At 51.3% G+C, this 24437-nt stretch overlaps 2 protein-coding genes across 2 annotated transcripts; both read left to right on the forward strand.

Moving 5' to 3' along the window:
* The first annotated feature begins 5584 nt into the window (after positions 1-5584).
* On the forward strand, positions 5585-9734 carry IFNLR1 (interferon lambda receptor 1). The gene is made up of 7 exons (XM_071453428.1): positions 5585-5696; positions 6313-6436; positions 6678-6859; positions 7249-7391; positions 7836-7992; positions 8275-8399; positions 8596-9734. Exons 1-7 carry the CDS (start codon positions 5585-5587, stop codon positions 9475-9477), a joined length of 1725 nt encoding a protein of 574 aa, XP_071309529.1. The 3' UTR covers positions 9478-9734.
* A 2936-nt stretch (positions 9735-12670) lies between these two features.
* IL22RA1 (interleukin 22 receptor subunit alpha 1) lies at positions 12671-19265 on the forward strand. Its single transcript, XM_071453022.1, has 8 exons — positions 12671-12713; positions 14882-15014; positions 15318-15490; positions 16374-16558; positions 17016-17151; positions 17343-17464; positions 18240-18863; positions 18924-19265. Exons 1-8 carry the CDS (start codon positions 12671-12673, stop codon positions 19263-19265), a joined length of 1758 nt encoding a protein of 585 aa, XP_071309123.1.
* The last annotated feature ends 5172 nt before the right edge of the window (positions 19266-24437 follow it).

Here is a 24437-nt window from a genome sequence, read left to right on the forward strand (position 1 = left end):
GGGAGATGATGGCAGATGTCGGGCATTACCCATGGCTGGGTGTCCTGTGAGACTTTCCCCGTTCCACTGCAGCCCTCAGCAGTCAGGGACCCTCTGTGGAGGCACAACTGCCACACTTGTGTCCTTACAGCCTCCTCTCAGCTCAGAGTCCCACAAACCCCACCCTGGAGCTTTACCAGGAAGGTCAAACCAGGTCCCCAGGGATGTCACCCTCATGGGGACCCTTCCAGCACCAAAACCTCTCCTGGCACTGGTAAATCCTGTGGTGTGCCCTCCACAGCAGGATCCTCTGGAGGCATTCAAGGCTGGTCACTTTATGGGATCAGGACATTCCTTCCCCCCAGCCAGGGCTGGGATTTTCCCTCTGCAGCCCCAGAATAGTTACTGGGACTGTGAATGGTTTATCACTTCTTTCACTGGGGTGTGTGGCTGGATTCACTTTGACACAAGCCCCTTTCTGAATTGCAAGTTGGCAACAATAAAAGGGAGAAGTCTTTAATTAGTTATCTGGTTAATTAACTTTTACAGCACTGCATAGCTTTGGCATCCAAATACTGCAATGCAAAACATCGCAAACATTCAAAGACTTCCCACCCCAGCAGGGAGCTGCTGCCACTGGTGGTTGCGGGGGAAAGCATCTGGAAATGCTCCCTGGGCTCCCTGCACATCCTCCTCTGCAGGGAACTCACCTGCTCCTGCTGCTGTTCCCCCTAAAGACACAGAGCATTCATGGCATGCCCGTGCTCTGGAACCCCCAGGGGTGGAAAAGATCTTTAAGATTGTCACTGCCCCAGCAGTGCCACCGTGTCCCCAAGTGCCACGTTGACCTGAACACTTCCAGGGATGGTGACTCCACCTCTTCCCTGGGCAGCCTGCTCCGATGTTTACACCCCTTTCAGTGAAGAAGTTTTCCTCAATATCTGATCTAAAACTCCCCTGTGCCACTGGGAGCTGTTTGCTCTTGTGCTGTCCCTGGGAGAAGAGACTGAAACCACCTCAGTGCAGCCGCCTGTCAGGGACTTGTGGGGAGTGAGGAGGTGCCTCCTGAGCCTCCTGAGCCTCCTGAGCTCCAGGCTGAGCCCTCCCAGCTCCCTCAGCCTCTCCTGGTGCTCCAGCCCCTTGCCAGCTCTGTTCCCTTCTCTGGACACCCCACTCCTCCTTCCCAGTGTGTGCACTCACTCTGCTAAAATCCATCCAAGTTTATCTCCTGCTTGTGCAGAGATCCCTGCTCCTCCTGCCACCCAGGCAGGGCAGGGTTTCCCAGCCAGGAAATTCCAGCTCCCACTGTCCCAGCCAGGAGAGAAACCCCTCCCAGCGAGGTGACACCAGATCCGCAGGCGGGAGATGCTCCCAACGCTCCGAGTGCTGTGGGGTGACCCCAGGAGCGCAGCTTGGCTCGGGGAGCAGCAGAGGCTGCTGTGAAGCCTCTCTCTGTCGGGACATGCAGGGTCCCCAGCCGCTTTCCCACGCTGCTGGGGGAGGGGGGGTTTCGGGAGTGCCCCGGGGCCGTTCCGTGGGGCTGGATCTGCTCCCTGTGGCCAAGCACGTGCTGTGCTCCCCCGGCTGGGCTCCAGTTTCGCCGGGGCTGCGTGTCCAGGCAGCTCCCAGGGCTCCCAGCCCCGCTGCGAAGGGAAGGGAAGGGAAGGGAAGGGAAGGAAAGGGAAGGGAAGGGAAGGGAAGGGAAGGGAAGGGAAGGGAAGGGAAGGGAAGGGAAGGGAAGGGAAGGGAAGGGAAGGGAAGGGAAGGGAAGGGAAGGGAAGGGAAGGGAAGGGACAGGTTTCAGGGGAAGAGAGAAGCAGCCTAAAGCAGGTGATCAGCTGGGGCTGCCCTTCCACACATGCCAGGGAAAAGTCTGTCTGAGCAAGGCATGATCCTAACCTGTCTCCTTTGTTGTAGTTTGGACTTTAAGTGAGACCTGTTTAACTGAACTGTTCAGTGGTAGGAAAGGATTCAGCTCATGGCAGAACTCAACCAGGAGCCCCCTGTGCCAGTCCCTGTGGGATCTGGGAATCAGCTGAACTTCCAGAGGAGCTGCCTTTGCTGCCTTTAATGTTCCACAGACACTTCCAGGATTCCAGATTCCATGTTTGCACACCTCAGATTGCACCCAAAAAGCTGCAGGTCCCAGCCCAGGTAAATGGAGCCAGCTCAGAGCTGCAGCATCAGGAACTGCTGCTGCCAGGGGTGCAGGGCCCTCCCAGCATCCCAGAAATGTGGCCCAAATACTGTCCCATAAATCCTGACTACAGGGTCCAGGGGTCCTCAGAGCATTCCCTGTATTCTCCTCACCTTTAGGAACTGTTAAATGTACAGACTCTTTAATCATGGCCAGCTCCAGTTCCTGTGCCCAGGCAAAGCCCCAGGTTCCTGTAAAACCCTTCCCCGGAAGAAAAAATAAAGGAGATGGAATGATTCATGGCATTTGTATGGGGAACCAAATGTATGGGGTTGATTTTGCTTTTGCTTTTCATTTTAAGTCTTTTCAGACTCAATTTAAAAAACAAACCAAGCCCATTCTCTTCCCTTCCTCCTGGTGACTGGCTGCCCAAATGCCTGTCTGGGTCAAGGGGACACTGCTGTATTTTGTTTTACCATCTGGCATCCCCAGCTCTGCAGATTTTTTTAACCTTTTAATTCTCAGTAGCATTTCATCCTTTGCTAATCCCATCATTTCCCCTGTGTTTGCTTTGTGAACCTTCCAGAATAATTCCACTCAAATCCAACCATCAGCAGCCTGTGTGTCAGGGCTGCTCCTGAGCAAGAAGAGGGAAAAAATTCCACATTCAAAGTCAGAACTGAGCCTCCAACAAAGATTTCCCAGGGGTAGAGAAGAAGGCTGAGGCTCCCTGCAGCCAGGATGGGGCTGCTGGAGCTGCTGTCCCTGGGATCTGTCTGCTCCTGCCAGGGCAGGGCTGTGTCCAGTTCCTGGATGGCTCCGGTGTCTTGGCTGCACAACTCATCCCCCAGAGCCACAGGAGCCAGGGGAGGGAAGGGAGAGCTGGGTGCAAGAGCTGCCAGAGGTGTCCTCTTGGTGCCCTCTTGGGACAGGGGAGAAATCCGGGGACTTTGTGTTGTTTGAAAACTTTCTGCCCTTCCCTTAATGCGTGTTCAGTATGTTCTCCCCAACGTTACAAGAGAAAACTTTGGAGCTGAGTGAGGTCTCCCTCTCAGTCTCAGAATATGTATTTTTGTTTCATTTTGGGGCTAAGGGATATTTTCTCATGCTCATTCACTTATGGATCAGAGGTTTGGTTTCCCATGGTGCCATCTGTACCAGGAATGCCCTGTTACAAGTTTTAATCTGTTTTTTTGATGCCTGGGCTCAGTCTCTGTGCCCAGCTCCCAGCTTGTAGCACACACAGCTCTGCCAGAGCAGCTCCTGGGTGAGCTGAGAGCAAACAGAAGGAGCTGGGGTGGCATTGCAGCACTTGGTGCTGCCTGCTGCCTCCAAGGGTTTCACAAAACCCAACCAGTGTGCCTTCCTCACCCTGGATTTCCTGCAGTGCCCTTCCTCAGGAGGGCAGACACCCAGCACTGACTCAGGGAGGCTTGCAGGGTTTGCCCTCCTGTGCTGAATCATCTGCTGCACGCAGGGAGGGAGCAGTGGAAAATGGGGGGAGTCCCCTGGGGATCCTGGGAGTCACAGAGCGAGGGTGGGTGAGACATTGTGCCATGGAATGACAGCCAAAGTCACCCCAAAGCACCACAGGGTGACTCAGGGTGGAAAGGGCCACAGTGGGGCCAAGCAGGGTCATGCTGAAGCCCAATGCACAGGATTGTGTCCAGCTGGTTTGTGGATAAGAATATTTGAATATTGATGCTCCACAGGAGTGCCCCAGTGGGGGCACAGCTGGGTGATTTGCCCAAGGCTGAACGAAGGCTGTTATCAGTCTCTGCAGCAGCACCATCCCCGCCTGCATCCTAAAGGCACCACGAGGCTCCATCCACAGCAGGTCCCAGAGCACTGATGGTACAGCCCTGTGTCCTCCTGTCACACACAGGGCACGGTCCTGCTCCTGCCAGCACCGAGCCGGCCCCTTCCTGCCCCCAGTCAGAGGCAGAGGCTGGAGGGGCAGCAGAGCAGAGCCCTGGGTGCCCCCTGTGCCAGGATGCTCCGGGAATCACCGCAGCCTCAGCAGGAGTTTTTGCTGTTCCCGGAGTTTCCAGCCGCAGTGGTTTGGAGAAAAGCGCGTTTTGTTTGACAGGCAGCGACACCTGGTGGCATCGGCCACCCCAGCGCGGCGGGGACAGCGGCACCTCGGCCCCTCCCGGCACAGCCCAGAGTCCAGCGCCGCTGTTCCACAGGAGAGGATGGTGACGATGGTGATGTGATGGTGATGATGGTGATGATGGTGATGATGATGATGATGATGATGATGATGGTGATGATGATGATGATGATGGTAAGATTCCCCTCTTGTGAACGCTCAATAAAATCCCAGTCACCTTGAGGCGGAGCTGCCCGAGGGCTCTGAGGCAGAGCCGAGTGAGTGGCCCTGGAACCGCCCCCGGTCCCGTCCGGGCTGATGGGGAAGCCCAAGAGCCGTGGCTCGGTTGTGGCTCTGCAGTTCGGGTGCTGAAGGGGGACAGACCCTCCGGACCCTTCACTTTGCTCTTTTCCTTAGAAAGGATTACAGTTCTTCTTTTCACAAGAAAGTCCATAAAAATGAAATGAAATTCAATTAAACAGAGGTAGCAAAACAGCCACGGAAACAGAAACCCGTGGTGAGAGGAAATGGAGATTTTTGGAGGAAGTGGTGACTTTGTACCCAGAAGCTGCCACTGCCAGGTTCCAAGGTTCAGAGGGTTGTCAAGGGCTGTCTGCTGGGCTGGGAGAGTTTTCCACCTGGGGAAGACCTGGGAAAACCCCTTTGTCCAAGCTGCTGTAACTCTCCTGTGAGGTGAATTCACTGATCCATTCCTGCACTGATGGCTCAGGCCTGGGTGCCTGTGATGGAAGGCAGGAGAGCTGAGGTGCCAAACAATCCCTGCCCCAGGGATTTCCCCCTTTCCTGCAGTGGCACAGCCATCCCAAGCACACGCCTGGCACCCTGCACTTGGCAGCGTGGCAGAGATCCCGGTCCTCTCGTGTGCCCACATGGGAGGGGGCAGATCCCTGGCCTATCTCTGCACTTTACCCCCCCAGCTGTAAAGTGCAGTCATTCCCTAACTCCCAAAAAATATTGTGCTACCATAAACTAAGAGCAACTCTTTGATCTCCTGTAAACACCAGGCTAGCAGAGTCTCCCTTCCCGCTGTTTTTATTTTTTGTTGCTAGGTTATGAATAGCTCCCTCCTGCACTGGAACTTCATTTAAATGCTATTAATATTTCACAGCCACGCAGGTAAGTACCAAAGGTCAGAGTTTTACTGAGGTGTCTCACAAGATGAGGCAGCTCTTCCCCTGTGCCAGGGCTCACTGGAGGGTGCAGTGCTGCAAGTTTCACCTTTGCTGTCCTCCAAAAGCCTCTCTCACCTGCTCCTCTGCCAGGCACACGTGCAGGGCTGTACCAGGAAGAGAGGCAGGGCGCATGTGTGCAGCTCCTGGGCTCCTCAACCCTCTGGAATTCACACAGGAAACACGATGAGAATGGATCAAGGAAAAGCGTTGATGACAAATGGGAAGCTCTGCTCTGTCCTGTGTGGCTGGAGGGTGGGAGCCCTGGTGGCTCTGTGTCTTCTGCAGCAGGCTCGAGGTATGTGAACACCTGAGTGTTACTTTTCATTATATGGCTTTGTTGGTAGGAGGAGGGAGAAGTTTGGATCAGTTTAAATGGGAATGACTCACATAAAGTGAAATATTCCGTGGTAAAGAAGTGACAGTTTAAAATCTGTCTGTGGGAGGTATCTTGTTGAGGGCTAGTGATGGACATGGTGATCTGCTGGAAAAAAGAGGGGCAGGAAAATATACAGGACAAACCTGCAGCTCTGAACTCCTGGTAGGATCTGCCCTTGGAGGATTGGGATTGAATGAGAAGCATGGGACAGCCATGTCTGCCCTGTCCAGGGAGTCAGGCAGAGTTTGTGGGTTGTAAATCACTGAAATGCAGTGAGAGCACAGGGAAAGCAATTGGAAATTATAAAACATATTGTTCATAGAAATGTGAATCCTAATTCTAAAAGCTGTTGAGATGAAGATGCTTTATGAGAGACAAGGAAAACATTGCACCACATCTGCTGCCAGAGCCAATTTCCAGCCTTTAATGAAAGGCTCAGCCTCAGATATTGACACCACCTTAGTGAGAACCAAGTGGTACTTCCTGTCCCCAAAGATACTTTTGAATCATTCACATAATTTTCCCTTTGGACCAGGTCATGTTCAACTTCTCCCTCCTCAAAATGTGACCCTGCTGTCCAAGGATTTTGCCATGATTTTGACCTGGGCTCCAGGGGAAGGCTCTCCCCCAGATGTGACCTACACTGTGAGGTATGAAAGGTAAGAGCTCCAAACCGTGTCTGATAAAAGGGGGGGCACAGGGACAACCACTGGGCATCTCTCCTGATTAATGAGTGTCCTAATCATCAGTGACCTTCCACCAAAACAAAACATCATCCACGTGGGAAACGTTCCAAACTCTGAGCCCCACTCGCTCCCCACCCTCCCAAACCCCTCCTTCTCTTGCTCTGTAAATCCCAGCAGGACGTGTTTCATGTTTTGGTGTGGCTGTTCCTTCCAGCCAGGATCGCCTGGACAAATGGAGGAAGGTTCCTCACTGCAGAAACATCCCCAGGCCCTCCTGCAATCTGACCTGTGCCCTCTCCAACCTCTACGTTAAGGTCCGGGCCCGGGTGAAGGCGGTTTGGGGCCGGTCCCAGTCGCCCTGGGTGAAATCCCAGTTCAAGGATTACTACTCAGATGGTGAGTGCCTGCCAGGTGACAGCCTGGATGGAAGGAATTCCCACAGACACACAGACCACACCCCACAGCCAGCCAGGAGCCTTAGGGATGGCAGAGACTTGAGTGAGCAGGAGCAGTAACAGGCTGGGACCATTGAGGATGAATTTTGTAGCAAGTGTCAGAATTTGTTCATCAGCTGAGCAAAGTGGCTCCAAGGGTGTTTTAGTTAAAGAGGTGTCCTCTGTGGCTGTGGCCACTGTCCCAGTGGCTCTCTGGGGTATTTTAGATCAAGAGGTGTCCTTTGCTTCCCTCTTATCACAAGATAACAGCTGGAAGTGAGGCCCAGCCATCAGTGCAGGAAGGTAAGAGCCAAGCCAGCCCCACTCTCACAGCTGCTCCCTCCATTGCAGTGGAACTGGCTCCCCCTGTGCTGACCCTGAAGGTCAGGGACAATTCCATCCTTGTCAGTGCCTCCTTCCCTCTGCCCACCTGTGTGGAGAACCTCACCTGGAAGTATGACTTGAACCTCTGGGAAGCAGGATCTGAAGACAAGGTCAGTACAAGTGGCACTTTTTAGATGAAATTGAGGAACTGAAAAAGCTTCAAAGTTCTGGGCAGAGAGAGAGGGACTGGATCCAGGGCCTGGAGGAAATGAACCAGCCAAACCAGAGCTAAACCAAAGCCAGAGACCAAAAGTAGAAGTGTGTGTATGCATCCTTATTTTTTTGGTAGTTCCCTGTTTTTATCAGGAAGGGGAGGCTACACTACAGTCAGTCTGAAGGCCTGAGGTTTAAAACAACCAATGCAGGTGCCACTGGCAGCATTCCCTGGCAGAGCAGAGCCCAGCACTGCTGCAATCCCCACCTGGATCCATCGGCCCTGGGGGAGATGTCAGACATGGGGTCACACAAGGGATCCATGGGCTGAGGTGATACAGAAACACCACCCCAAAAATGAAAGAATCACCTCTCCAACCCTCTGCTTTGTCTCTCAGCAGAAGAAATATGAGGGTTACTTCAGGAAGGACACAGTGACCATCAACACCACTGCCCTCAGAGGCAATTACTGCTTCAGTGCCAGGGCTCTCTATGAAAGCATCGACTTGAAGCACAGTGAATTCTCCCAGCCTGTGTGTGTGCTGTTAAACCACAAAGGTATGGCCCTTCTCAGGAAAGGATGTGGGAGACATTCAGTGGGATGAGGGCAAGGCAAAGATTTCCACTAAAATCAGGTTTTCACCACAAAAAAAAAACAACTTCCTGTTAAAGGGACTGGTTGGATTTTCTGGTGAGTGGTTCCTGCTTTCTGTAGAAACAGTTTCATTTAAAAAAGCCTGAAATGTTTTCTGAAAACTCTGAGTATTGTATGTCAGTGTAGAGCCCATAACTCCTATAAAATTACCACTCACAAGAGATTATTTCTGTCTTTTCCATCAGCACAGTGGAAGTTCCCACTTCTGGTTGTGATCCCTCTGTTTGTCCTCCCCATCTTTGTGGCCAGTCCCTTCATCTGCTGCCTGGTGAAACAGGAGGCCAAGCAAAGGAAGATGCCTCAGGTTTTGGTATGGCCCAAATTCTGAGGTCCCCTCCTGAGCCAGAGTCTTGCTGGTTTTCAGAGGGTAACTGGGGAGGAGTGGGGGGTTCTGCACTTCTCAGTTTTGCATTTGTAATTCCCATTTTTGAAATAACCTTTCTGACATGCAGATTTTTCTTTTGGAAGCATCACAGGCTGACTGTTTGATTCCTTCTCCCTGGTAGGATTTCTCTCAATTTAAAGCTGCTGGACCAACCTTCCACGTGGAGCTTGGTGAAAAGGAATTCTGCAGTGACGATCTGAGCTGCTCAGAGAAGCCAGCGCCTCAAAGGAGGACAAACAGAGCTTTAGGAGGACACCAGCTGCTATGGATGGCTTCTTTCCCATCATCATCATCACTGTCATCATCGTGGTCAGAGGATGAGGAGGAGGAAGACAGCAGCACTTTGATCCCATACCATGAAATGCCTCGGTATCGAAAGAGAGGTCTCAGCTCTCAGCCATGCCCAGCAGCTCTGGGGGAGAGCAGCCTGGATTCAGGATCTGGAGATCCCTCTGTGGCATCTGTGCTTGACCTCAGAGCCCTGGGTTTCACCCTCTTTGCAGAGAGGAAGGGTGAGGGGGACACCTCGGGGTCCCAGGCTAACGAGGAGCCCTCCCTGTATCTCTGCTCCTCCTTGGAAAGGATCTCCCTCACTGAGGTGACATTCCCAGGTGCCCCAGAGCAGGGCCAGGACGATGGACACAGGGAGGAGAGGCTGGGAATGAGCCCCCTTCACCCCCTGCGTGGGGGGATTGGTGCTGAAGCCCAGGAGCTGAACCCCAGGAAGGCTCCTCATTCCTGCAGGGGTTACCAGAAATGCATCCTCGATCTGCAGCTCCAGGAGGATCCCAGCAGGGAGCTGCTCATCCCCCTGTGGACACTGCAGCTGGCAGAGGATGAAGGCATTGCCAGTGACTGTGGCAGTGACAGCTTCACAGAGGGGACCCCTCCCGAGTGCACAGTGCTCAGTGATGCTTTGGGGACTTCAATTACAAAGGGAAAAGGTGATCCAAAGCTGCAATTCCCTGGCTACGAGCACTCACATTACTTGGGAAGGATCTGAAGAGCCCAGCAGGTCTGGGGAGTGCCTGGAAATCCTGGAGAGCTCCAGATATCCGAGTAAGGATCCTTGAACAAAGACAAAAACTGATATCTGGCCTATCAAGGCAATGGCTTTAGGGACACAAAGGTGCATTTTATTGCTAAGTCACCTCTGTACTGCCACTGTCCCTCTGAAAAGGTGCTCAGCCAGGGCTGAGGGAGGCAGGGACATCTCTGAGGGGCCACCCAGCCAACAGGCACTGCCTGGGGCTCACCTCACAACAAGGGCCAGAAAATGCAGTGTTGTGCCTGCACGTGGATTTGGAGCAGATCTTGAACTGCTTTGTGTCACTTTTGCTTCCCTGTAAGTCCAGAGCTTGAGTGGAAGTTCCTTACAGAGACATTCAGCAAGATGTGGTTTTTGTGGCATGAAGAGTTCTCCACCTCATCCTGCAGAAATCACCTTCTGTGTTCCAACAGAGGGAACCAAAGCCAAAGTGTGCAGCATGCTTGTTTATTTATTTTTATCTTATATTTATTGAAGCTGAAATTCCTTCTGCTGTGCAGAATGTCTGAGAGCAATGATATTTTGATATCAATCTCCATGTGTACGTGGTTTTGTTTTCCAGAGCTACAAAGGGGGACTGCAGCTCATCCTGAAAAAAAATTACCTCTAATAAAACAGGACCCCATCCTGGGCTGGGGTGGGATTCTGAGACTTCCCAGCCAGGTCACTTTGGTCACTACTGAACAAAGAATCACAGAATGGTTTGGTGGGAAGGGATCCTGAAGTTCATCCCACTGCACCCCTGCCATGGCAGGGACACCTCCCACTGTCCCAGGTGGCTCCAAGCCTGTCCCTGGCACTGCCAGGGCTCCAGGGGCAGCCCCAGCTGCTCTGGGCACCCTGTGCCAGGGCCTCCCCACCCTCAAAGGGAAGGATTTCAGTCCAGTATCTAATCTAGATCTCCCCTCTGGCAGTTTACAGTCATCACCTTTGTCCCATCACCTCATGTCCTTGTGAAAGCATTTTACACTCCAGTATCAAAAGGAGCCTTTGTGTAAAGGGCTCACAGGAAAGCAAAGCAGTAAAAGAAAGAGGAAAACACTCCCCAGCCATTCTCTGCACTCAGGGAGAGGGCTCAGATGAGGGCAGGCTGTTGATGGAGGGTATGAAAGCTGAAATCTTTTGAGAAGCAGAAAAAAAGAAGTGAGGGGTGGTAGGAGGGGGTGGGAACTGCTTTGCAGCAAGATGTTCTCACTGAGGTCCTGAATGAAGGCCAAAGGAGAGGTGGGGGAAGGATTCACCAGCTGGACTATTCCTCTGCAGTGTCCTTGGGTTCATCCTGCATTGTTATCCCTCCAGTTCATTTGGAAAGACACAGATGATGCACACATAATCACCACCCAATTTCTTGTGCAATCCAGGAAAACCCCCCAGGCTTTGATTTACAGGAAGCTCTGCAGTTGAGCAATGTCTACAGAATGCTTTTGACATGTCCCAGCTCTGCAAACTCAGCCTGGGATCAGTTCTTGCCCTGTCCAGGGGCAGAGGGACAGGCTGCAGGCCAGGTGATGGCAGCATCCAACTCCTCATTTCCTTTCAGCAGGGCTTGAGAGCTGATTTCCTCTGCACAAGGGTCAGTCCTGGCCAAAGCACAGTGCTCCTCTCCCAGAGCAGCTGCTCCAGCTGTTATCACAGCATCAGGGAATCATTTCGGGAATGATTTCCTTAGGAAAACACCTTGGGGATCATCGAGTCCAACTGGGAACCCACCCTGTCCCCAGGGCCACATCCACACATGGAGGGTTCATGCCCAGCACTCACCAGGTTTGCTGCAGTCCCCACACACTGGGAGGAAATCAAAAGTTTGAGAGAATTTGGAAGATAAAACCCTAATTTTAAGCTTGAAAGTCGAGTTTTGGACATCTTCAGGTCCCCAAAGATTCAGAGAGGTGTGTCCTGGGCTGTTCAAAAGGAGACACCTTGCTAGAAATAAGGGCAGAAGTAAAGTTTGAAGTTCTATTGTCAGAACTGAAGGCTCAGGTGCCCACCAAGGTCCCTCAGCTCTGCCCCATCACGCAGCAGGAGTGTGAGGCAGTGATGTGAGGGAAGGGAAAACAGAAATACTTTTATCAGGCTGTTCAGGAAACACCCTAACAAACAGCTGTGCTTAATTAGACACTGGTGGATAGGTGTGTCTGCTCTAACAAACCTGAGGCCTCTGCCTTTGTCCAGGTGAGCTGAGAAAGACAAAATGCCAGCGATGCCCCATGGCAGGGCTGCAGGCACAGAGCCCTCCCACACCAGGCAGGGCAGGGAACAGAAACAGCATCAGGAAATCCACAGATGAGGAGGGAAGCAGAAGGGGTTTGTGAATTCCATCACATGTTTGGCCACAAGGATGGAGCAGTGAAATCAGCGTTCAGAAGCACGCAGGGTTTGTATTTTGAAAACATAACAACGCCCTAAAAGCTGCACACGTTATGGAAAAGGGACTGTATCCCTTTCTTCCTGTCCATTCAAACTGCCAGGTCTTATCACGTGGATTCAGTAATAGAACTTTACACTGTACAACAGCCACAAAAATAAACATTGTAGGTGTACAATAGTCCCTGCCAAAAGCTGTGGGACAGCAGCTGCTCCTCCTGTGGAAAGGCCACCACTCTTCTACCTCTTGCCCACATCAGGTGAAAAACCCCAGTGCTCTGGTTGACTTTCATTGTAAGAAAGTATTCAGGAGTACTTTTGGAGGAAACAGGTGCACTGCTTGCAGCAGGTATTGAACCAACCAGGTGCACAGCTCTGAGTTTTAATGTCTAGAGTTGTAACAAGCTCAAGTTACTCCACCAGAAAAGCAAACCTCAAACCCCAGGAACCTCAGGGAGGGCTTTCAGGCAGGAAGCTCTCAGCAAAAAGGTATTTGGCTCTTTTTCAGGAGCTGGGGATTTTCTCAGCCTCTGGCTCGTGCACCTTTGTACAGTCAGGTGTGCACTGGAGGAGAGAAGTGCTCCTGCTGTCACTCTGCAGTGTCACACATGCGCAGGGCTCCGGGCAGCCCAGAGCCAGGGAAGGCAGGACAGGAGCTCTGCTTTGCTCTGTTACTGAGCAACAAATCCAACCTGGCCTGGCAAGAGAGAATTCAGCCAAAAGGTGATTCACCTGCACACAGGAGCAGCTGCCTGCTCTCACAGCCCAGCCTGCAGAGTCATTCATGAAGGGATTTCTGCTCGTCCTGGCTGGAGTTTCGGTGCTGGGTAAGTCCTGAGCTCTCCTCTGCTGTCGCTGGTTGTGGGATTCTGTTTGATACTGGACTCTGCACTTCACTCCTGTTTCCTGAATTATCACCTGGAGAATGAGCTGCTGTCTGAGTTTTCTTCTGAGTTCTCTTCTCTCTCCTTGTAGTAACTCCCATGTGTGGCTGGTATGCTCGGCACTTAAGGGATTAGTAGGGAGAGGGGAAGATTCAGTCACTTCCAAGGGTTTGTCACTGTGCTAGGACCCAAATCCTGCAGCAGTGAAGGACATTCCCTGGTGTCAGGGGGCTTTGGATCAGTCTCCTCATGTCTTCAGCAAAGGCACAAATGATTACACCAACAGTCCTGATTTTAAAGGAGGTACAACCAAATAATGGAATCTTAAAGTGAGGGAGTCATCGTAGAGTGGATGGGTTGGAAGGGACTTAAAGCTCATCTCATCCCACCCCTGCCAGGGCAGGGACCCATTCCCCTGTCCCAGGCTGCTCCAAGCCTGCCCAGCCTGGCCTTGGGCACTGCCAGAGATGGGGCAGCCCCAGCTGCTCTGGGCACCCCGTGCCAGGACCTCCCCAAACAATTTCTCCCTGATATCTAATGTAGATCTAGCCTATAAACCCATTGAATCCTACTGCAGAGGTGACAAGCTCACTGCTGGGTGAATGAAGGATAAACCTGCTCTTTCCAGACCCCAGCTTTTCAGCATTCAGCCGTGCCATTCATCTGCTGTGTCTGCCATCTCACCCTGTGGAACTCCTCAGCCCAAGGACTGTCACACTGTAAAATATCCTGGTTTTCCCCTGCCCACACTTGACTGTGCTTGTGTTATGCTGCTTTGCATAAGTGTTCCAGCATGGATAAATGTGGAAAGACAGATTTCCTACTCCTGATAAGATCAGGGTATTTCTGACTCAGTTTTCAGGGTGCTCAGAGAGGGGATCCCACTCCTCCATAGCCCCACTGCTGCTCCTGCTGAGCCTGGGATGGGCAGAGGCAAATGTGGAGCTGCAGATAAGTCAGGACAACATCTGGGGCAGCCAGCAGCCCATTTCTGCACCACCTTCCTGCCCAAATGCCACACACAGGGCTGAGGGGGGATCTGTGCCCCTCTGCCTAACCCTCCTCCATGCAGCCAGCAGATTGAACTGCTCACACTCAGCTCTGCTCCATGGGGGAAAGCCTGGAGCGAGGATCCAGCTGGGATTTATAATCTCTGCTCAATGTGATCTTGTCCAAGGCAGCTCCATCCCAGTGCTCAGTTTGCCCATCTGTGCTATTTTCAATTGCTCACTTTTTCATCATTTTTCTCATTGTTCACTGCAGGCTGAAGCCCTGACATGCCCCAGGTGCTCATCAGTGCCACAAACCCAGAGCTGAATAATGTATAAATGCTTTACCTTTGAGGGTCTGCCCATAATCTGAATTCAGAGTTTATAAATCCTGAAGTTAGAAACTCTTGTGGATCAGCCTTGGGAAAGATTTGCACTGTGTTTTCTCATGGTAAGAGAGACACAAAATCCTCGAGGACTTTTCTGCAGCAGCTCAGAGCCAGTTTGCTGCAGGGGGGCCAAGGTGGGGTCCTGCTGTGCAGGGACATGTTTGCAGGGACAGGTGACATTCCTGACCCCAAGGGAAGAGCAGCAGGGCTCAGAAAGCAGGGAGCTGGGCTGAGTTGTTTGCTGTCACCCTGGCACACCCAGGCCAGAGTCCAGACACTGGGTGTCACACTGTACAGGCACTTTCCATCCAATAAAACATGGAGCACGAGAGGAGAACGGAGCCACATCTGCAGGAGGTGACACTGAGCTCTGCATGTCACTTCCTTGAGCAGGGGCAGAGAGCAGAGACATTCACAGACCTGATTCTGGGCTTGAAAACAGATTATTGGTCTTATTTTACCACCCATGTAAAGGCTCTTAAAGAAACCCAGCTAGAAATTCCAGGATTCTCTTTCTGATTTGCGTTTTTGAGGCTTTTCTGTATAAATTCCTGATTTCTTTGGGATGAGTCAGTTGTCTGCAAGAGTGTGATGTGAACACAGTTTGAAGCCTTGTTCTGCTCAAGCTCCTTCTTTTCAGCCCAGCTTTAGCAAAATACCACAAGATCCATTTTCATCTGAGGGCTGAGATGTCAGAAGAGGTTTTTTAATACCAGTTTCTCTGCTCCTCCAGGTATTGGGACTACAGAGAGATCATCATGTCTGAAACGTGCAGCATTTTCTTCCACAAACTTTGAGAACATCCTGACATGGGAAACAGAGGCAGATATTCCCCCTGGCACTGTGTTTGATGTCCAGTACAAACAGTATGTGAAGTTTGCTTCTTTTGGGCTGTTCCTAGGGGTCTCAGAGAGAGAAGGGCCAAGAGAGAAAAGGTGATTTTGCTGTTTCTCCTGTATTATGGTTCATATAATGGTTCATATAATCCTATGAATATTTCAGGATTATTCAAAGTGGGGGATGATGCTCATTGAAGCAAATATTTTCCATCTTGGGTTGCTTTGCTCCATTACCGAGCTACTCATGCCTTCAGCAACTTCCTTCTCTCTATTCCATTTTCCTCCATTGCTGTCCAACCAAACCACTCCAAATCCTTGTTCTGTTCTCAGGTATGGAGAGAAATCCTGGCTCACCAAGCAGGAGTGCCAGAGCATCACCCAGCTCTTCTGCAACCTCAGCAGGGAGACAGAGAACTTCACAGAGCATTTCTACGGGCGGGTGCGGGCGCGGGGCTGCTCCTCCAGCTGGGTGCGCTCCGAGCGCTTCGAGCCCCGCAAGGAGAGTGAGTACCAGCTCCCAAAGCTCCTGCCCCTGCAGGGCAGCATTTCCCCACCGTGCAGACCTGCAAGGCTCTGTGCTGCTGGGGGGGAGTGACACTTTGGAGGTTTGGTGTTTTGGGCAAGGAGGTGAATGAGAAATGGGCAGGGTCCCAGCTGGGAGCTGGGGGTCAGAGAAAGGAAAGGCCTGGTGTGATGGGAGGGAGAGCTGCTGGTGAGAGAACAGAGAAATGAGTGAGGGACATCACGGGCAACCTGGGGACAGGGAGTTCCTGCAGCTGTGAAATGGGAACATTGGGATAAGCATCCATTCCAGTGGGTACTTGGTGTCCCAAGCCCAAAGTGAGCCCTACTGCAGACACAACGCAGCCCTTGGGGGCCTCACTGGCTCTGTGGCTAAAACTTCCCACTGAAAAATCACCAAGAATAATTCAAGGTGGCATCAGCAGCCAGTGGTTGTGTAGAGCCTTCAGATCTTTGCACCAAAAAAGCTGTGAGAACTTGGATTAAAGCTCTTTGCAGTGCTGGGTGTAGTGTGTGCCTACACCAGAGACCAGCGCAGGCACAAATCCCTGTAAATGTGGTGTAGGACGGGAACTGGGATTTAACACTCAGCTGTTACCTGAGTGCCTGTGGTGGGATTTCACATACACACAAAGGAGGACACCCTGCACAGGGACAGGGAACATGGAGCTGGAAAAGCCTGGGATGAGAATTCCTGGGGACAAGAACCGCAGACCAGCTCTGTCTGCAGTGTCCTGACTCCTGCCGTGCTCACACAGCTCAGACACCTTTTGGACAAACAGAAATGCCATTTCAGCGAGCCTGGGCTGTGTTTGACATCAGCTGATGCCAGCACAGCTGACAGAGCCTGTGGTGCCTTTCCAGCCATCATAGGGGCCCCCCAGGTGGAACACGTCCCCCACGCCCGCTCCATCAGGTTCCTGGTGCGGCCGCCCCTGACGCCCCTGCGGGGGGAGGACCAGCAGCCGCTCACTGTGGAGGACATCTACAGCAAATTTGGGGCTGTGGATTATCACCTGACAATATTCAACCAGAGGACACAGCAGCAGGTAAAGCACAGCCTCGGGCTCTGGGATGCTGTAAATCCCATTTCAGATCAGCTGGGGAAGGATCTCAGTTTACACAGGATGGGGGAGATTCCTGATGTACAAGGGAAAGTCTTGGAGCCTTTGACTCTCAGGACAACAGGAACTTTAAGCTTTCTTCTTAAACCCAAAGGACTTTCTAAGAGTACTGTATAAGTAGCAAAAAATAAAACCATTGGTGGCTAAAAATTACTTAAGAAGTTCAAGTCTTAAGAAACTGAAATGCAGAATTAAATACAGAAATAATGGAAAGCAAAATCATATAAATATGATTCAGAAAAAATCAGAGTTCCATACACACAGAATAATTAGAGCCCTGTAAGACCTCATTAGTAAATAATATTTTATGCTGAATTTTGCAATCTGAAGTGAAGAAAATTTCATCTTGCCCAAATACAGATTTTACCTTTCTTTTCAACAGTGGACAAAAAATGAGCACAACAAAGAATTTGAAGTTTCCAACTTGGACCCAGACACTGAATACAACGGGACAGTTTATATCTGTCTGCTCCAGAGAAGGAGCAAACCTCAGGTGTTTTGGGTCAAAACACTGGCAGGTGAGGCTGTTAACTCTGCTGAAAGCTGGAAAGTCCAGCTGGGATATTGCATACACAAAATGCCTTGATTTTCAGCACAGAACATTTTAATAATTTAAAAATTAATTCCTGTGAGACTAAACCTGTGACATCACCTAGCTAATTGTGACATTTTTCTAATCCAGCTCTTTTTCCACTTGTTCTTTCCCCAGACAAGACGTGGATTCTCTACTGTCTGGTGGCCCTGGCCTTCTGTGCTGGGCTGGTTTTTGCTGCCACTGCTTATGTGAGCTACAAATACATCAAACAGCGCAGTGCCCAGCCCAGGGCCCTGGTGAGTGCCCTCAGCCACTGCTGCAAATGCTCAGGGATCGAGCTCAGCTTGCAGATCACAGAATCAGCCCTGCCTGGGGCTGGAAAGGTCATTTAGTTCATTTAGTCCATGCCACTGTGCCAGGTGTTCCCAGCCCCAGTGTCCAGCCTGGCCTTGGACACTGCTGGGGATGAGCTGCTCTGTGCCAGGGCCTCAGCACTCTCTGAGTAAAACATTTCTCCCCAGTATCCAATCTAAACCCACCCTCCTTCATTTAAAGGGTTAAGGAGCTTGGTCGAGGCAATCACTGCAGGTTACTGGTATTTTAAAGTGCTCAGAACCTGCCCCAAACTGAGCCCCTCAGGTTAGGCAGCTAAACCTGAGGCATCCCAAATCCCCAGCTCCCCTTGAAACCCTGGGATTCTCACCTATCCCTCATCTCCCACAGCCAGAATTGGGTTTCATGCTGATGAGCTCAAGGATTTTCATGCTACTTTCATGCTGCAGGGCTTAGGACAAATCTTGCAAAAGTGAAAGCAGGAGATTTTCTTCCTCATATTTCAAGGCTGCTCAGATAATACAAACTGAGAAATGCCTGTGTTCCTGTGAATGGTCATTTTCCAGCAGAAAAGAAAAGAAAAAAAAGCAGAGCTCTTTTGTCAGCAGAGCAGATCCCTGGTGGCTGTCACTGCCTTTTACTGACACTTCTCCAAAGAAAATGCTGCAGTAACTACAGCAAACCCTCAAGGTCACAGCTTCTTGGGAATAACTCGTGCTCTTTTATCTACTCCACCAGGACTTCAGAGGGATTCCATCGTTCCAGCCTCTCACACTGACAGTGGAGCACATCATAAAGCCCCTCAGCTTCTCCAAACCTTCCCCTTTCATCCCTGAAGTGCAGCTGGCCCAGATGAGCCAGCACTTGGACTGGTCCCTGGAGCCAGCACGGCCCTCCTGTCCCTACCAGCAGCAGGTGGATGTTCCAGCACTGCAGCTGCCCCCTCAGCCCTGCCAGGTGGAGATGCCAGCTCCCATCACTGCCTACACTCCTCAGAAAGCTGAGCAGGGCATTGCTGCTGCCCCAGGCGGCTCCAGCCTGGCCCTGACCTACGGGCTGTGCGTGGAGGGCACGGACAGGAGCTCCCAGCCCGAGCAAAGGCTGAAGGAATCTTCTCCAGATCGTTCTGAGGATGCAGAGCTCCGAAGCCACGTGCTGGGAAAGAGCTGCAGCCACTGGGATTACAAAGAGCAGCAGCCAAAGGTGGGCCTGTGGAAGAGCAGGGACAGACTGGAGTCGGTGGTGATCCAGGGAAGCCCTGGGCAGACCCCGCTGCTGCTGCAGAGCGAGGAGCTGGAGGGTCCCGAGCTGTCCCAGCTGTCCCTGGCCCTGCTGGAGCAGGGAGGATGCTACAGACAGCAGGCAGCACAGGGAGGATGCTACAGACAGCAGGCAGCACAGGGAGGATGCTACAGACAGCAGGCAGCGCTGCCCCTGCCGCTGCCCGCGGGGAAAGCCGCCCCGGGCTACGCTGCCCAGCAGGGGCTGCTGGCACCTCTGCTGCTCTCGCTCCGGACTGGGGGCCACGGGGAACACTGGGAGCTGCCGGAGCCCTTCCCACGCCCTGCGGCCCCAGCGCAGCTCCCGGCGACCGCAGCCACGCCAATGCTGCCAGCAGCGAAGGGGCCGGGCTGCACAGAGCTCGGCGTGTCCCCAGCCAGCAGCCCCGGCCGCGACAGCGACAGCGCCACTCCCCTCACCATGCTCTTCAAGGATTTGGACCTGAAAGTGCAGTGGGATGAGGAGAGCACGGAACTCTATTAGGAGGACTTAATGGTATTTAAATCCAGATGATGTTTTCTTGTATGGACCAGAAGCAATGCAAACCCACAGCTGATCCTGGCTGTAGGAACAGAGCTCAGGGCTGTCACACTGTTCCATTGTCACACTGTTCCATTGTCACACACTGTTCCATTGTCACACTGCTCCATTGTCACACTGTTCCATTGTCACACACTGCTCCATTGTCACACTGTTCCATTGTCACACTGCTCCACTGTCACACTGCTCCATTGTCACATTGCTCCATTGTCACACTGCTCCATTGTCACATTGCTCCATTTGGTGCCCTTACTGATAGAACTGCTCCTTGTTACACTGCCATGCTGTACCTTTGCACTTAAACAACAGGTCTTTATTTCTAGCATGTTCTCAAATTGATTATGAATTGGATTACTTTAAAAGATCAGTGAAGATTCAATTTTCCATCCCAGCTTCAGTTTACTGAAAATTTAGGAAAATTCACAAACTCTATGTGCTCTTTACCAACACCTAAGATAGATGTAACTCCCTTTGAAGAGATTCAGGTATGCAAACCTAGAAGTATTTCATGTACCACGGTACAGTAAAAGAAGTAAATAGTTACTGGTGTTCTATCCTTGGATAAATGACTTGGAAAAGAATATTCCACCTTCCTGGAATGGACTTTGCCTTCAAAGGAGTCATTGAAACTGAGTAACAGCTCCTGATGCAGCAGTTCTGTGATATTTGTCCCTGTCCCCTGTGCTTTTTAATACTTGTACAAAGATAAAGCCTTTTTTAATACCTGTACAAAGATAAAGCCTTTTTCATCTCAGCACAGATTAATGCAGCCTTGCCCTAGTTCTGAGCTTTCTTCCTCTGCACATTCACACATTCTCTTCCTCCCCTGAGGTCCCCAGGGATGGGGCAGCTGGGATCACACTCCAGGCAGGCAGGGATGTGAGGATGGCAGCACTCCCAGCTCAGCCCTCAGTCCCAGTTTATCCCAATCCCAATCCATGCACCAGTGATCCACGGAGGAGCCCAGCGAGGTCTGGAGCTCTCCCTGCTCCCTGTTCCTGGCACATCCTCCAGAGCTGCCATGACCATTTTTTGGGAGTCAAAATCCTTGGAGCACTTGGACCCGCACCAAAAGGAAGGTAAATTCTAATTCAGGGGCCAGAGGAGGTGATTATTTTTCATTCAGAGGAAAGCACAGTTCAGCCTGTTCATTTCCACTGCTGTGGTGAAAAAAATGTGTCTGAGGACATTGGTTTTAGGGAAGTGAAAGCATTTACAGAAATAAGCAAGGTTTGACTGGTATGGGGAAGTATTTACTCAAAGAGACCAATCTGACCTGGGGTAAAATTCAGCTGCTCCCACTCCAAATGCACTTGGGGCTTTTCTCAGGCCAGGAAAGCTGAAGCTAAAGGTGAAATTCCACTTTCTTTGGGGTGATTTTGCAAATAAGCCATAGGCTCATGAAGTGAAGATTTTTGATGATTCAACCCAGGATTAAAGGAATAGTCTTAGAAACTTTACAGGCCAAGGTCCAGCCCCAACAACTGCTGAAGGACCACAGCCCTGTGAGGCCAAAAGGGCAAAATTCCAAGTGTGCTGAAGAAATGTGAGGGTATCACAGACTGAAATACGTGCATGGCTTGGGCAGTGACCAGCAGGACATTCCCAGGGAGCTCCCTCCATTCCATTCACCACCAAAGGCTTTGTGGAATGTGCTTTGATCTGGTTCCTGTACTCTGTGCCCCAAAAAGCAACACAGAGAAATGCTGCAGCTCCTGGAGCTGTTCCCAAGGACTGGGACACACCAGGGGTATCATTTTTTTCCACTAAACCCCCCTGGAGAGGCACTTAAAGGCAGTGATGCCAATTACCTTGTTCAGAGTTGCCTGTGAGCTGCATATCCTGTGTCAACACCACTCCCAGAGATGCCACCCAGGGAACAATCAACATTTTGGGTTGTGTTGTGAAACACAACCCCCAGCAGAGGATGAGTATGGGCAGAGTCGTGTGCAAGGGATGGGGCCCTTGGGAGAGCATTGGAATCTGCTGCTAAAATGAGGTTCTTTTCTATTTTAAAAGCCTTTCCAAATCCCTCTGCAGAAGCCCTGCCACGGGGTCTGATCATGCCCAGACTGTAATAAATGTCTCATCCTGCTGGAGGACAGGTGGAGAGCCTGGGAATGGATTTTTAGAATGCACAGAGGTGCCTAAAGAAGCAAAGTGTCCCCAAGCTGAGACATCCACCTCCCCTTCAGGCCCTTAAACACCTTCAGGGCTGCATTACCCCTGCCTGAACGAAAGGCAGGAATGATTGCAGCCCCAGCCCATCCTCCCAGCAGCTCCACTGCCCAGAGATCACAGGCAGGAGAGCCCTGTCCTGCTGCAATATCCCCAACTTCCTGCTTTCGTCATGGCTTAGTCAATATTGATTTTTGAGGCCTGGATGTTCTGAGCTGAGGGAAATTGATTCTTGTCTCATGAGTCACCTCCTAAATTTAACACACAGATCATCCCTTCTCATGCTGCTTCTCTTTGGAAAAGCTTGGAAAGAAATGTTGATGCTGTTGAATTGTATTGGAGCAAGGAACACGTCATCCCTGCTGACCTCACTGCCATCTTCTGAAAAATCCTTTCCTTGGGATTCTTCCTCCTGAGAAGCTGAGAGGCCTCAGGAACGAAATGTACCCAATGGTTATCTGCTGCTGTGGAATGCAACAGGTGCATCTGGGATTGGGCTCATGTGGTTGTTTCTAATTCATGGCCAATCACAGCCCAGCTGTCCAGACTGTCTCAGTCAGACACAAACCTTTGTTATCATTCTTTCCTTTTCTATTCTTTGCCAGCCTTCTGATGAAATCATTTCTTCTCTTCTTTTAGTATAGTTTCAATATAATATATATCATAAAATAATAAATCAGCCTTCTGAAACATGGAGTCAGATCCTCCTCTCTTCCCTCATCCTCAGACCCTGTGAACACGGTCACCCTGCTCAGAACCAAACAGATCCATTTGTGTCAAACAGCTGCTCCAGAACCTCCTTTTCTCCATCTCCTCCTTTTAGGAACATTTCCAGACAAACAGCAGGATTTCAACATTGCTCCAAAGGTCTCCCCATGCAAGCCACGTGTGCCCAGCAGTGCTCTCCTCTTCAGCATTCTCTGAATGCAGCTCTGAGCTCTGGGCTGTGGGAACCCAGCACATCCCTCTGGCTGCCCAGCATGGCCCAGACCCCTGCAGGGGGCTCAGAGACCCTGGCACAGAGCCCAGAATGCCCCTGTGGGTTTGATTATGACCTGTGGAGCAAATTACCAGCCTTAGAGGAAGATCTGCAAGCCATGACAAATTAAGTAGAATGATAGTGAAGTTATCATGGGGTGGAAAAGTAGATTTGGGGTTTTTGGTATGGGGGTTCAGGAGGCAAGATGGAGGGAACTGGGCAGGTCCAGCCTTTCTCCTTCTTCTTCTTGGCCTCCATCTTCTGCTGTGATGGTGGCACTGACAGATTGGTTTAGAGTAGAAGCTCAGTGTCTAACATGGGTGATAGGTATTGGAAGGTAATTGTAAACATTGTAGATGTAGTTTTTAGAATAAAGACATAACCCTGCCCCAGGGCAGGCAGAGTGCCTGGAACTGTCCTGCTGGATGGACCTCGGCAGGGCAGGAGAAAGAACTTTATAGATAAGAAACAATAAACAACCTTGAGACCGAGAACTGAAGAGCCCTGACTCCTTCTTCAAGCGCCAGGCTGGGAAAAGAGACTTTGGAACTTTTCTCGGGGTCACTGTGAGCAGCTAAAGATCCCACACTGGGCAATAAAAGCTGCCCTTGCCTCAGGGAGTGCGTGTCCCTGCCCATGTCCCAGCGGTGACAGGTGAGCACCGCAGCTCCGTTGTCACAAGGCCGGCAGAGCAGCAGGTGGCAGCTGTAACCCTAGAGCAGAGCTCTGCTCTTTGTCTTCCCCGCTAAATCGGGGAGCTGGCGCTGCTCACTCCCTCCCCCTGCCCAGGCCTGAGCACTCTGCAAGCCAAGGATCCCATTCCCCCTCCCTTTTGTTCCTTTCTTTTGGCACTGGAGGGTGTTGGAACACCATGAAAAATCACTGGTGAGTTTTTAACAAGTTCTAGGAGGAAAATCTTACACAAGGGACAAAAGGAAAGCTCCAGGTTCTGGAGACAGAATGAAGCAGAGCTCTCAGAATCTCAGAATATCCTGAGCTGGAAGGGACCACAGGGATGATTAAATTCAGCTCCTGGCCCTGCACAGACACCCCAACAACCCCACTTGTGCTTAGAGCATTGTCCAAACACTCCTGCAGCTCTGGCAGCCTCGGGCTGTGCCCATTCCCTGGGCAGCCTGGGCAGTGCCAGCACCCTCTGGGGCAGAACCTTGCCCTAAATCCAACCTAAACCCCCCTGAGCCAGCTCCAGGCATTCCCTCAGTCCTGTCCCTGCTCACAGTGACCAAAGATCAGTGCCTGCCCCTCTAAATTAAACAAATTTTGTAACAGAGGGTTGATGTGACAAAATGAAAGAAATTGTTGATTTTAAGCAGAATAGATTGTAGTTACACATTACTTCTCATAATGCAAAATTCAGGGAAGCACTGGAGTGGCCATGGATTCAAAACCAACGAAAAGGGAGTGCTCCTTCCCTTTGACAGCTCAGCTCACCCCAAAGTGCCTCAGACATGCCAACCCATCCCTCCTGTTTACTCTCTCCTAGGAATGTCACAAACTCAGCCACCAAAGGGACTTCACAGCTGAAGTGTGGTGCTGATCCTGCTGGGTTTCACCTTTGTTTGGATGGTGAAGCAAACAAGGTTCCTAGAAATGGCTCCTACTGGTGCTGTGCCAGATTTGATGGTGGAATTCATTCCCACACCTCAAGAACATCACCTGCTCCTCACGTTGCTGGGAAGGGTTTTCTCTGAATTCTGGAACTGCAGGAGCACCTCAAATAAATGGAAAATCAGCAATCTCTGCAATCTGCCCCTGCCCCAAACTCTCAGACACCACCACGGGCTGCTGGATACACAAAGCTCCCCTGCTCTGAGGCACCAAGCCTTTGTTTGCTGGAAAAAGGAAATAAAACAGTGCCAGCCCACCAAAACCTGAGCTGCTGGAGCTGCAATCAGACACTGCCAGGATTGGCCTGGAGCTGGCATTCCCTAAGAGAT

Source organism: Agelaius tricolor, unplaced genomic scaffold (assembly GCF_023055355.1).
Source record: "Agelaius tricolor isolate 1412-34295 unplaced genomic scaffold, bAgeTri1.0.p SCAF_36, whole genome shotgun sequence".
Taxonomy (NCBI): domain Eukaryota; kingdom Metazoa; phylum Chordata; class Aves; order Passeriformes; family Icteridae; genus Agelaius; species Agelaius tricolor.